This window comes from Pyxicephalus adspersus, chromosome 1 (assembly GCF_032062135.1).
Source record: "Pyxicephalus adspersus chromosome 1, UCB_Pads_2.0, whole genome shotgun sequence".
In the NCBI taxonomy this organism is placed as follows: domain Eukaryota; kingdom Metazoa; phylum Chordata; class Amphibia; order Anura; family Pyxicephalidae; genus Pyxicephalus; species Pyxicephalus adspersus.
Window position 1 is genome coordinate 25,334,537 of NC_092858.1, and position 13,731 is coordinate 25,348,267.

The following is a 13,731-nucleotide window of genomic DNA, read 5'->3' on the forward strand; positions in this document are numbered from 1 at the left end:
GTAAGGTTACAATAAAAGCACAAGATACAACCAAAGCATTACACTAGCATTAGGGGAGATACTAACGAACATAATTATTAGGATATTACAGGTTGACATTCAAAAATCCGGCAACCTACGGATCTGAAGAGTGCTGGATTTTCGAAAATTCCAGGTTTTTTTAAGGTTATACACACAGGCCTGCCTTCCTCTCGCCGCCCCCGGGGACATCTGGCACAGTACCGGAGAACAGGCAGCAGTAAGGTCTCAACGTATATTTAGTGGAGCAAGCAGACCTAACAGCTGTATCTGCAGAACAGCACCATCAAAACATTAGTGGCTAAACAGTATAATGCAGTACATGTATTGCAAATGCACTCCAAAACTGAAGGTACCGGATTATCAATGGCCTGATTTTTGATTGTCAACCTGTACTACAAATAGGATACAGAGATTGTAGATGTGTCAACTAAAACACTGTGAATTTTGCATTATCTTTCTATTATAACCCTTGAAATAATTTTTAGATCTCAGGAACCCCTGCAATAGTTACTATATTCACTGCTCACAGTATATTTGTGTGGTGATCAGTAGGAAGAATATGTCACCTGCCAAAAAGATCATTGGTGTCAATGGTAACTAACCTAAGAAGTCCAAATTGCTTATGGCTCAAGATACAACATAGGCAGAAATAGTAGATTATTAGGTAATGGCTGAGCAGCGCATGCTGTAATGAAAGTCACTCCAGAGATGAAAGTTGGGGCTTGAGGCTCTAGTGTGCCAAACACCATAATCCAAAAATAAACTGCTTTGAACCAATTGCCAATGCAATACACGTAAGAGTTGAGGGTCTCCTTGTAATCTAGTAAACAATAAAAGGTTCAAGACAAGACTGGATTTATCAGCAAGCAGAAAAAAAACCCTTTAGAGGCCTAAAACTGCATTTGATCCTGAAAATATAACGTGGAGTGTTTTATTAATTGGTTTGACAGTTAAATTATGTCCAATGCATTTTAATGGGGAGAGCATGAACTGTACACATTTATCTGGGCAGGAACGCTGACCACAACAAAAAATAGTTTGAACTCATCTGCACTGCAGCTAATATTTACAACTGCATCAATATTTATCATTTGTATTGTCCTTACATAAACCAATGTGCTGATCACTGCATGGAAATAAGTCAAAATTATCTTGGGGAGAACTCGTTTTCACAGGTTTTAGTATACTCAATTATTTGAAAGTTGTGTTTAAACTGAATATAAAGTTTTGTTCAAAGTATTTTAACAGATCTTGTGCTATTTTATTCAATCCCCCCCCCCATCCCCCCTAATCTCCCCCTACCCCACCGTCTTTCCCAAACCCATATTGTTCCGACAATTGATGTGAAAATGGAAACTTGTAATATTTTGTATAATATAAATATATAAATATATATATATATATATATATATTCTTCACTTGTTATTTGTATGTTAATAAAATGTAAAACTCAATAAAAATGATTGAAACAAAATTTCCATGGGGAGCAAAGCCATTACAAAAAATATTTAAAAACCATTAAAACACCATCAAAATGTAAGTATAAAACTTGGGGCATATTACAGATGCATCACTGTAATTGAATTATTTAAAAGTATGCTGGTTGCAGGTAAAGTGAACCTGCACATAAGCAGTGATGGGAGCTCCAGCTTGAACACCAAGCTCGACATTTTTAATCCCAGTTTGTAAGTGTAACAAATTTTATAATTCTATATACTTAAATTACAGAGCTACAATAGTTTGTTGTCAGCAAAAACTACATCCAGACAAACCTAAATTTTCCTGTAAGCATGTCCATCACTACCCCACAACTCCCGATTTGGTTCCTTAGAGCAGAACTCAACTTTTCAATTGTAGGAATATAATCCTATATCGTAGGTTATAAATTGTACAGACATACATACATATTATATCTGTTTTACCCACATTTATTTTCCATATACCATCTTGTCTAGTTTGTTCTTCAGCATTAGTGGGTGTTGATAAATGGGGGATACTATGAGGCCATACTATTCCCACTCTGTAAGAACTTTTTTCTTGTATTTCTGCTGGGAAGTACCGGCGCCCGGGCTTCACAGCAGGACCATCGGATCGCCGCTGAAGCGTGGGGCAAAGGTAAGGGGGTCTCTTAAAGTTACCCTGAGTGTGACTCAGGATTACCGCTTTTTGCATGTAAAAGCCACCCCGAGTCACACTTGGGATTACCGCTAAGGGGGTTAATTAGTGGTTTGTCAAGAGTTAAGCTTCAAAACTATAAATAAAAATGACTTTATGGAAACCAAGTCCTGTGGTCTGCACATAAGTCTAAATACACCAACCATCAACTCTCACATCTTGGGTGTTCATGGATGACAATTTTACCTATGACTTGTGTTGAATCCACCATGGAGACCCGAGAAACTGGAGTCAGCATGCTGAAGAGTTGAAGAGTTAGGTCTGTAGTTGTAAGAGATGTGAATCCTTTGAGCAAGAGTTGCTGCAGTCCTGAAAAGTCAGTCCATTTTAGCTGCCCCTGAAGCTTCTCTAGTTTCTCTCTGTTCTCTGACTTGTCCAGGGGCAAATGAGACAACAGTTTGTTCAGCAACCTCAATGCCATAAAATATTCAAACTCAAAGTCTGATTCCATTAGGGCAACAGCAACCCAGAATATGGTAGAGAGCAGGTTGGTAGGGTTATTGATGTGAGAAGGATCAGTGATGTTGTCTTTTAGTGACGATGAACTCCTGGTTTTTGGAGAGAACCCTTGCTGAGTACAGGCCTGAATCCTGTCTAGTGTGGCGCTACGTGGTGGGTCAGAGGAATTGTCTGAAACACCAAACTTTTTAGGAACGGAAAAGCTTCTCTGGTGTCGGCTGCGTTCAGATGTGGCTGTATTTCCGCCAACAACGGCAGAGTTAATATTTAATTGCCCTGTGCTTTTTCTGTTGGCATTTAATTTGGTATTTGAGGCCAGATCAGGAGAGGATGACCTGCAACACAAGAAAATACAAATATAAACCAGGTCTATTATCAGTCAGGTAGAAAATTTGTACTTGTATGGTCCAAAAGGCTAACAGAGGAACTATAATGCATTTTTGTTAAAGAGGAGGTATAGTCTGGCATAATATCCAATACAGTCCTGTCTCCTAAAATTCATATTGCCCATAAAATGTTCCTACTCTTACCTTTGGAAGCAGCCAAACTGCATTAGGATATTAAAGTTAGATCAAATCATGTTTAGAGGGAAAGCTGTACATAAAAACACATACATGAGAAATACATGTTGTTTATATTGTCATTTCAACAATCACTGGCAGCTTTATTGTTTTTTTGCAATCCAATTAGTTAGTAGCTCATCCTTTCCTCTCTATACATTAAAAAGGAAACCTCTGGGATCCTAACCTATGTACACATCAGATAATCTTTGCCTGGGACAAACAGTTGTGCCCCCCCCCCCAAGGTGTTCATCAATCCACCACAGAGCCTATTTGTCCTTCCCTACCCCTTTCTTTTAGAACAGACCTGGTCTACAGCAAACATTCATCGGTCACTGGAAATTATCAAAAAAGATAATTTTCAGTGACTATACTTCTGTTTAAGTCATCTGGAAATGGATGTTACTGAACTGGGTAAAATGTTGTCCAAAAACTAGAGGCATGTGTAAAAACAAGCTACTGTTGTGCTCTTATATTGTAAAGGGTTACGGGTCCCTCTCCCCACCCTCCAGTTGTTTTCCAAAGCCAGCCTGATGTAAGTGAACCTGCTACTTTTATTCTAGGGATCAAAATCAAAATGTTTCATTTAGCTATTACTACTATAAGAAAATGTTACTTTGTTGCAGTGTCTTTCAGCAAATTTACGGTTTCATCTTCAGTCTAAAACTAGAACACATAATTTAATATTAAAATACCCAGTCAGCTTTCCTTCTGTTGCATTAATGCACTGAGATCTGCTGTTTGCCACCGGTTTTCCTGCCTACACAATCTCTTGTGCATCTGTTAATGACATGTGTCATTGCTAATGGATGCACATTAACAAGCATTAGGAAAAAACCTTCCATTTGCAAGCAAATCCTGACAAGAAAACCCCATGACATTAGTGACTGCATATTTTATAATGATGATTGCTACTATACTGTGCTCACTGGCACAACGCCATTGTCAGCATATTATACAATCCAATGTCTTGTCTAAAATACAGAAGCAGCCAGTTCTTCAAAGGGTGTTCACACAGTCATATTGAATACTGCAAGGAGAAGGAAAAAGTGGAAAATTAAAAGCCAGGTGTTAAAACCCTGAGTCGACTGTGGATAGTGTAGGGGATTACAAAAAAACCTCCCTCTCCTTTCTCATTTGGATTGTGATTGATTGCTTCCAGGGCAGGCACTGCATTCTAGGAGGAAGAAGAAACTTGATTTTCAATAAGCACTGCCTGTTTTCCAAAGACTTTATCTGGCAAGTGCAACAAAGGTGAGTATAAGTGGGTGTGTGGTGAGTGGTTAGGTTGGTTGAGTAGGTAAAATAGAGCTTCTTAAAAGTGTAGCTGTGCCCAGACTATGAATGCCTAGGTATTTACATAGTTTAAAAAAGAAACATAAAAACCTCACTAACTTATCTCTCTAGAATTTGAAATTGTTGGGAAACTTGTCTAAATCAAATTTTTAAATAGCCCTCAGAAAGCACAGAGAACAACAGAAAGTGCCATGTTTTCCCATTCACCCCAAATTCTGCTGCCACATACAAAAACACACATGGACTCAAATATCAATGTCACATACCTTGACAGAACAGCAAGTAAATCACTGTTCTTTAGGCAGTCTGATAAATTATCCACTGCTGCTTCCAGAGTAAGAAGAACTTCCATGACATAACCCTAGGAACAACATTTAATTCAGGTTAAAAGTAAATAATTGACTCCAATAACATTTAAATGTTTTTAAAGAGTGTGGAGTAAACTAGACATTTATTTTTGTAATTCTGAGGATGACATTTGGAAACGTGAAAGAGTTGCCTAAAGCAATAGGAAACAAAATTCCCTGGTCCCAGTTCAAATGTTTACCTTGCATGGTTTTTATAAGCCTTTTTTGTATGTGATCAAATTGTTAAACCTCTTCCCAGTACATGTCAATATTAAATACTTTGAGGTATTGATTGACCTGTCATTGATGTATTTAGCATATCTGAATCCCAGAAGTGGTTCCTAAGGCTAGCTCTAGACTTTAGAAGTTATTTGGATCTACAGGAAGCTTATAGCCATGCCTCAGGCTCGAGGGCCACTACAGAAAATCACAATACTACAAGCTCATGGAGTTACTGACGGCCAGCATAAAAGACTCAATAAACACCAGGCGATTTGGTCCAAATGGGACCAGTACTGTTCTGCAAATGCCTCATTGAAAATGTGAATAAAGTGCTGCTCCTAGAATGCCAGGCAACATTTGAAACCATTTGGTACTGATGTTACTGCTGCAACATAGAAAACTTCTTCACAAACATGATATCCTGTTGCTAATTTTGGTACAGAATTTATTTTTAGGGCCTTGGCTTTGTTTGGGCAAATGTTTTCATTTTCCCCTTCAATATCAATACTTGTTTTTATTTGTGTCTGTTGTCTGTACATATGATAAAACCTTTCAACAAAAAAACATTAAAAAAAACAATACCACAAGCTGGATCAGCATTGTCAGGTGTCAGGAACCAGGTTATCGCATAAGGAACTACAACAATGTGGCCAAGCTTCTGGACCTGCCTGATGTTCCTTAGTAGTGTCAGGTGATAATGTTAATAAGGATCACTCAGACATATTATTAAAGTTCAAATCAGCTAACTGGGGGATAGGTTGACTACTATTTTCTATTTAAAAAAAAAAAAAAAAAAAAAAAAAAAAAAAGCTTAGTGCATGTATAGTTCAAACAGTAATTTTTTTGTGTTTTGGCAGAATAGAAAAGGCGTCATTCTTAAATAAAAAGAGTCATTCTTGCTGTGGTCGTACTGAGTGGATTTACCTTCTCTGTTTGCCTTGGTTACTACTATCATCAAGACAGGAAGTGATATGAATTAAATAATGTTGAAGTTGTCACCAGAACAAAAGGGGAGAATAAATCTTCTAAGACAATCCAGTGACAACTAAGAGGGGAAGTCCTCTCACTTTGCAGTTCTTTCTTTCACTTTCTACATGTCAGGGACAAAACGTAATGAGGCATTTCACATTTGTCATTGCAGCTTTGAGTGACCATAAAACTCAAGTACAGAAAACAATATACCTGAATCTCATCCCCATATTCTCCAATGACCTCCACCAACCTAGACAGAAGGTCAGATAAGGCATGGGCAGAAAGTGGTTGCTTCAGAGCTCGCAGGATCTGGAATGAGCGACCTGCGTAATGGCGGGAAGAGCTGGAAAGTGCAGTCTGCAGAGCCACTTCACTTAGATGCTGCTCCAAATGGAAGCCTGTGTGAGAACAAAAACAGGTTTGTACTTCCTGAGTTTCTTAATTTAACCATTATTAGAAAAAAAAAAACATTACATTACAGGCAAATGTCAAATATTCCACACAATTATTTTACAGTTAACCCATGCATCCTGCAGGGAGGTAGCGCAAACCTAAAAGTAAAGATATTTGCTGGTTGCTCTATCCAAAGTGTTACCTGACTTTGAGTCTTTAAACACAGACACCACATGGCGCAGGAAGTTTGTGAGCTGTTCTGCACTTCTAGAATTTTGATTCTTGGGTGTAATATCTTCATGGCACCAAAGAGGACCAAATGCTCTGTAACCAAAAATAAATATTTTAACTCCTAAGTAGAAGACAGCAGTTAAAACAATCTGGAAGTACACAACCAATGATACCAGTTGGTGATATTTAAAAAATGTACCATATTAATTTATTTATAAGTTCAATGGTAGCTACCAGAAGCCAAAAACATGGAAAATGGCAAGGGACAGAAGTGGACAACCCATTTAGTATATATTAATAAGTTGGGTACAGAATCAAATACTAGAACGCATCAAATAATTTTTGTTGTAATTGTTTTAATAAGTTAGGCTGTTTTTCAAAAATACTTTTTCCAACATGGCATTGTTTTATAACATTTTTGCGGACTGCTCCATTTGCATAACAGCAGATGGCACTGTTGATCTCCAATGGCTCAATACATACTTTGTCATAAAGCTGCTGCAGAGGAGAGTTAGCATTTCTCAGATAGCTGAAGTACCTTGCAGTGTGTTGGGATTAAAGGAATGAAATGAGAAATCTGCCTTCAAAAACATTTTTCTATAGTGATGTTAGCATGTGATGTAAATATAAAAGATCTCCAAGGTTATCCATGATATGCAGGAGTTGGTAAAATAAACTGACATCTTCTCTTTGTGAAAATATTCTACCACACAATTTAGTATTAAAGTGTTCTCTTTAGTGTTCTCTGTGTTTTAGGATACACAGGTTTCTCTCATCTCTAAAGTAATCTACAGACAAAAATGCCAAAATTAAATCTTTGGCTCTGCCCCCATCAATGTTTATTATCACACTGAATGGTTTAAAATCCAAAGCATTATGAATTTTACCAAGTTCCCACTAAATTGTGCTCCTTGTGGTTACAAAAAGATAGGGACAAATAATTACAAACAAAATAATACTGAATTTAAAAAATTGAAGAAAAATGTCTTCTGTTTTTTTTTTCTCACATCCCTAGAGCATGAGCATGTAGGTAAATTGACTCCCCCATAAGACTGGTCTTACTTAGATTATGTTAGAGACATTAGAATATGGCTCTGGTAGGGACATGGGATTGTGAGCTGCTCTGGGGTATTGAAATGATTACAGATTCTGTAAAGTGCTGCGTAATATCTCATCTCTACCAACCAGTGGCTGGGTTGTTGAAGGTAAAAGTTCCTGAGACACTTGGGCACTTATAACATTATAACTGTGTCACAAACTTGGGCACTTACTTACACAGCACATACTGAAAATGCACATACGGAATGTATTTCTAGAAAAAGCCCCATGCAAAAATAACAAGTAGATACAGATACACAGATAACGAATGTTAGGCCACAGTCCAGTTAAAGTCAAATTTGGCCCATTCCAGTTATATGCAATTGGTCAGTGTGGCTTTCAAATACATTAAATGATTTTTTTAGAGGAGTTCAAAGGTGGGAAAGAATGGACCTAAATGTGGCAACAAAGTATATGATTTGCAATAACTTAAGCTGCCTAAATTTCTGGATTTGCAGATTGCTTTTACAGCTTTAAGTGTAAAACAAAAAAAGAATCACTAGTATTACAATTTAACATTCAATAAGGTAAGTACTTTCGTATTAAATTACAAAAAGACCAGAAGGAGTGCACAGTGCTCATTTTTATATGAACAGAGATAACTCCAGTGGGATGATTTGGCATCCCATCTGCCCTTTGAAAAATGTATCTATTTACAGATAGCTGAAATCTGCTTCTTGCAGACGGATCTCACCTGGTGGTCAGGAACTCGATTAACTTGTTGGCTTTTTCATCTGTCTCTGCTGATGTGTCAACATCCTCAATCTCCTGGCTGATCTGAGGGATGTTCCCGCTGCTTCCTCCCAGACTGATGCTGGAGGAGGTTGAGCTGGAGCTCAGGCCAGAGTCTGGCACTGGGGATGACTGGTACTCCCGCAGAAAGTCAAACCCGCCTGCCAGAGATAAAAAAGGAATGTGCTCAACCTGGTTTTCTCTCTAACAAGCACAGACATTGCTGAAAGCTCATCCAGACAGTCATATCTGTTAATATCTGCATATATACCATTTTGGAGAAGGTTTCATTTGCAACACCAAGTAACATGTTGTGCAATGTACTAAAGTATGTGCAAGGTTCATAAATGCTTTACAGAAGTATGGTTATAGACTTAAAGATTCTGCATTCAATGTGTTTTAACTGCATCATACATGGAAGCAAGTATGGGTAATCTGGGTCTGATTTATGGTCCGGGTCCAGGATTCAAAACAATTGCCAACTAAATGGAAAGGCTTTTAGGAAATTCATTCCAAGTTTGGTAGATCATCTGTGTTCTTCCATGGAGAGCGTTATTAAGTCAGGCCCTATGTGCTAGGAAAAGCACTTGGTAGATTTAGTCCTGGGGGTAGGAGGGATCAAACTTTTATTAAGTGACATAGAATATGCTTCTGCTCCTTTCTCACAGCAGCTGTCCCTGTAAAAATGTTTAGATGCCTGATGAGGACGACGTTACAACAAATAGTAAAAGCTGTTTACCACTACAGGAGCAATTTGAAAAGAAGTTTTAGGAATAAATTGATTCCTATAAGAAATCCAAAATAAAAGAAAACATTTTTGCCCGTTTCATAAACATTCTGGGCTTTTGAATGTTAGTATAGTGAACACCCGTACAATTGTATTTATAGGACAAGATTAAATATCAAAATCTCTTCACAATTAACATGACATAGACATGACAAAAAAAATAGGATTTCCTTTTTTTTTTTTTTTTATTGTTACGTAAAAAGGTTGATTTTTGGAAAATATAATAGGTTATTTAATCAAAGACAAGCATATTGAGTAATTTCTAGACTACTCAACTGTAAGGCCAACTGGATAATGGTATGCTTTCCCTTCTGTGCCAGTTTGTACTTTTTGTCATTTGCAGTCCATTTTCACTGTACAGTGCTGCATATGTTAGTGCTTTATCATATAAAAAAATAATTAAAATGATAAAATAATGCTTAGTTTTTTTAAGTATGCGTTAAAGTGGAATTATTCTACAACCAAGACAATCCGACCCCCCCCCCCCCCCCTACAACCAAGACCCCCCCTGCCACCCCCCTCCTGCCACACACACAAACATAAAGCTAATCTGTTTGGATGGCGAGAGCTTAATGGTGTGAATACACATAATAATCCGTAATCACCTGTATAGGGATACTCTGATGAACAGGAAGACTGCACAGTCAAGGTCTTGGCTTCATTTATTTCTCGAGCATGCAGGAGGACAGATGCAATGGAAGAGTAATTGCTGTTGCAGGATAGAGCGATTAAAAGGTGGAGGAGAAGCCTCCTGCTATGTTCAAAAACCTCAGGCCGATAATGATCAAGACCTAAGGAAACACAGGCACAGGAAAGACAAAATTAAAATTCAGACATGCAACATTTTATACAAACAATCTTATCCCTTATAAATCACTAATGGAATACACATCTCTCCTCAAAAAAAAAAATACATATATTCGCCTCAATAAGTCGAGCAATAGCAATCGAACCGTGAGAGATCTTCATGTGTATCGTGGGAAATTATCCAATTACCACTGTCAAGTGTCTGTGCTGTAGTGACTGGCAGAGTAATGTAATACTCTTCCATGTCAGTGGGAGGCAGTAGGTAGCTTAATTGCCTTGTTTATTCTAAGAGACAAGAGAATTAGCTACAGATTGTCATTTTGTAACATTTCTGATTTGTGGCATGTCGCAGGAGTTTTTCAATGTAAAAAATGTGCTGTGGCTCAAAAAAGGTTGAAAAACATGTGGATGTGAAAACATGTGAAAGAAATGTGGATTCCATTCCTGTGGAGAGGCAAAGTAAAATGTTCACTTTTAATTGAACACCACAGACATCCAATGTATATTTAACTTCTCTTCCATCCAATAGCCAACAAAGCAAGGGGAAATCATCCAGTGTAAGCTTCAAGTTACAGTTTAAAGCTTACATGGGACACTGTCCTTGAACTAATGTGACAGAGCAGCTAATTGCTAAACACCAATGCTCTCAGGTGAACGGAAGATAGGGTGACTCACATGCCCTTAAAAACTTGCAAATGTAATTTCTCTTTCACCGGTGTAATAAAAAGCAGAAGCATATGGACGGTTTAAGTATCAGCAACTGCAATAGTCAGCATGTCTCTGGCAGGTTACCTGCTATAAAAGCATCCAGAATCTGATTGACATGTGTACTAACCATCCCAACAGAGCCTTCAGATTAAGGAGTTAATGTACCATAAAAGGTTCTCTAAGCATAATCATGTTAAAAATTCTAAGCAGGTCTCACAAACATAGTAGGGTCAAATGGTTTGATTCTAAGAGTCGGCATAGCTTTCAAAAAATGACATATAGCTTTTTAATTATATATATTACCAAGAAAAAAAAAAGTATGTAAATTGGGATCTATATTGTATGTTCAATAGGTTACTGCTATGTCGTAAGATAGTTGGGTACAGCAGTAGTCTTTGATCATGCCTACCAGTCAGGTGGAAGACTGTTTATTGCTGGGAAGTGAAACGCTTTTTCCACAGCACACTTTGTTGTGTGATAGGGTGTTACCATAAATCATATAACACAATATGAAGGGGTAGCCAGGGTCCCCCCAATCCAGCAGTAGTTTGCTGCAATTACTTGGCTGACATTCACTTCTACATGTGTAAGATTTGGGCAAGACTTTTGAAAAAAGGACAACTAATTACAGACAGGAATACCAATAAGGACTTTACCACCATCAATCAATAATTGAGACCATGTCTCCACTAGAGTCATGTACATACGGCTCCTGTACGAGAGAGAATTGTATGTATAGATGTTTTGGGGTGTGGGCAACCATATGTGCAGCTGAAGTTAAGGGCACGGCTGATGTTGGGGGGGGCGCAAATGGAGTGCATTTGAATTGGGTGTACAGATCCAGTAAATAGGGGATTTTATAAATACATATCAGAATAACATTGTGATTCTGACATTTTGCAGATGGCATCAATTTTCAATAGATTTTCCCAGGCATGCTCTAAAGCACTAAAATCTTAATTCAAATGCAACCCATTTACTTGAATCAATCTGCAACCCCCTCATCACCCAAAACCCAATAAGGCTCTGCTCTATCCTTTAAATAGACAGAAACCCAAAACTGTGCAGAATTTCCTGGATGTGGCCTGACAAGGAACAGAGCAGTCATTAATGAGGGTGTTTCCCAATCTAGCGATCATTTTAAAAAAATATAGCTTAATAATACAGTAAAAAGAACGGACCTGTATGGGGTGAAGATGGTGCAAAAAATCATTTTGATTGCTTTTTTTTCAATTTCATTTAAAAATGTTGTTACTTATTAATTATTTCATTCATCATTTACTAAATGCATGTTCCTAGATACACATTTCTGCTTTGAAAAACTTGTTGCCTAACTACAGGTGACTTTAAACATTTATTTTACAACAGATTTAAAATGTATCAGGTGCTATAGGCAACAAAAACAATTTTTATTGTAGACACTATAAAAAAGGCCCTATGTCCCCTGAAAATTAGCTGTATCAGACAGAACAGATATATAAAGGTGGATAATACTTGCCTAAGAATAGCGCATGGAGCAACAGAGGAAGGTGCAGGGCCCAGTCTTCTCTTACACTATGATCCACCACCATCTCAGTCATGAAAATGACAGCAATATTGCACCTGCACAGTGAGAAGAGAAAGATCAGTCAATAAGATGTAAAAGAAATCTGTCAGAATAGATGTACATAGACTAGAAAATTGACATCCTTGTGAAAATATAAGTTGCCTTTTTCCTTTTAATTTTAACAATGGCAACCCATGTATTTCTCTTAGAATGAGTTTCTTTGATTTAATTCCCCCAAGCACTATTTCATCTTTAATCCATTTATATATTTCTGAACCAACACATTTCCCAATAAAAGTAAAACAAAAAATGACTAACGTATGATCATTCCCCTACTTTAGGATGTTACTGTTGAGCAAGTTTGGTTTAACAAAACACCTCTTTTTCCATAATGCAACAGGAACTGTATCTATTCTGCTTTGGTGACAATTTAGGTAAACCTCTTCAAAAATAAATCAAACATAGAAAGTAAATTTGCTTTTAAATTTGATAAAGCCAAAACTTTTTGGGATAAATTAGGAAATTGTTAGGATTCCTATCAGGTTTTCTGTGTTCTATTGGGGAGATGATTTATCTTATAGACACAACAGTAGGGAATCTAAGAATGCTTGTAGTAATTAATCACATTTATCTGAACTTGTTTTTGTAATGTTGATGACACTTTTACAACAATTTACACCATCAGCCATGTAATTTAAAGCTTTAAGGCCTATGCAGACCTTCCTTACACCAAGGATGGGTGTATATAACTGGAACAAGGTGGTTGAACAAATCTCAAACCTCCTAGTCCTGGACAATCAGTATCTGGAATAACACATTCAATGTTAATTGGATTAAGGTGCTTTTAATATGTCAATATAAATGATAAGGTATTTTACTAATCTGGTAGAACACCCATACACATATTTACCAAATGGCCTATACTACAGTGGGAAGCTTCTTTCCCAAACGCCCTGCAGAAGCCCTCCTTAAAACTCACTTAAAACTATCGGTATATACTGGCACCCAATTTAAATTACTGATCTACCTGTTTACATCCACTAAAATGGTACAGACCAAGGGCTTAATGGTCCGGCGTTCTGATGGTAACACAAGTAAAGCAAAAAAAATGGCTTGGTTCCTGGCTAACGAGAAAATGAGGGCTATATTGATGGATTCCATGGCCAAATTTCATAGAGTTTGGGACTCATGGATTGATTACTATATTCCTGTAGGATGGGATTGATCTTTCTTTTTATTCTAATGCCCCACACCTCACTTAATAAGGAAAAAAAGTGATGAATATTTGATTGGAGCATAACCTGTTACCTTCCCCCCTTCCCCTTCTCTTCCTTCTCTTATACCATTTCTATTTTTCCTTTTTGTATTTGTTTACGA

The 13,731-nt window shown here is 37.4% G+C and overlaps 1 protein-coding gene across 8 annotated transcripts in view; it reads right to left on the reverse strand.

The window, feature by feature from the left end:
* The window catches only part of FRY (FRY microtubule binding protein), a 209,062-nt gene that overhangs the window by 38,349 nt on the left and 156,982 nt on the right, over positions 1 to 13,731 (reverse strand). For all 8 annotated transcript variants that reach the window (XM_072404363.1, XM_072404338.1, XM_072404345.1 and 5 more), the window contains exons 38-44: positions 12,307 to 12,410; positions 9,899 to 10,084; positions 8,469 to 8,667; positions 6,648 to 6,769; positions 6,263 to 6,450; positions 4,778 to 4,872; positions 2,383 to 2,990 (exon numbers count right to left, since the gene is read on the reverse strand). In XM_072404363.1, coding sequence (XP_072260464.1) covers positions 2,383 to 2,990; positions 4,778 to 4,872; positions 6,263 to 6,450; positions 6,648 to 6,769; positions 8,469 to 8,667; positions 9,899 to 10,084; positions 12,307 to 12,410 — 1,502 coding nt within the window. The remainder of the gene's footprint in view (positions 1 to 2,382; positions 2,991 to 4,777; positions 4,873 to 6,262; positions 6,451 to 6,647; positions 6,770 to 8,468; positions 8,668 to 9,898; positions 10,085 to 12,306; positions 12,411 to 13,731) is intronic.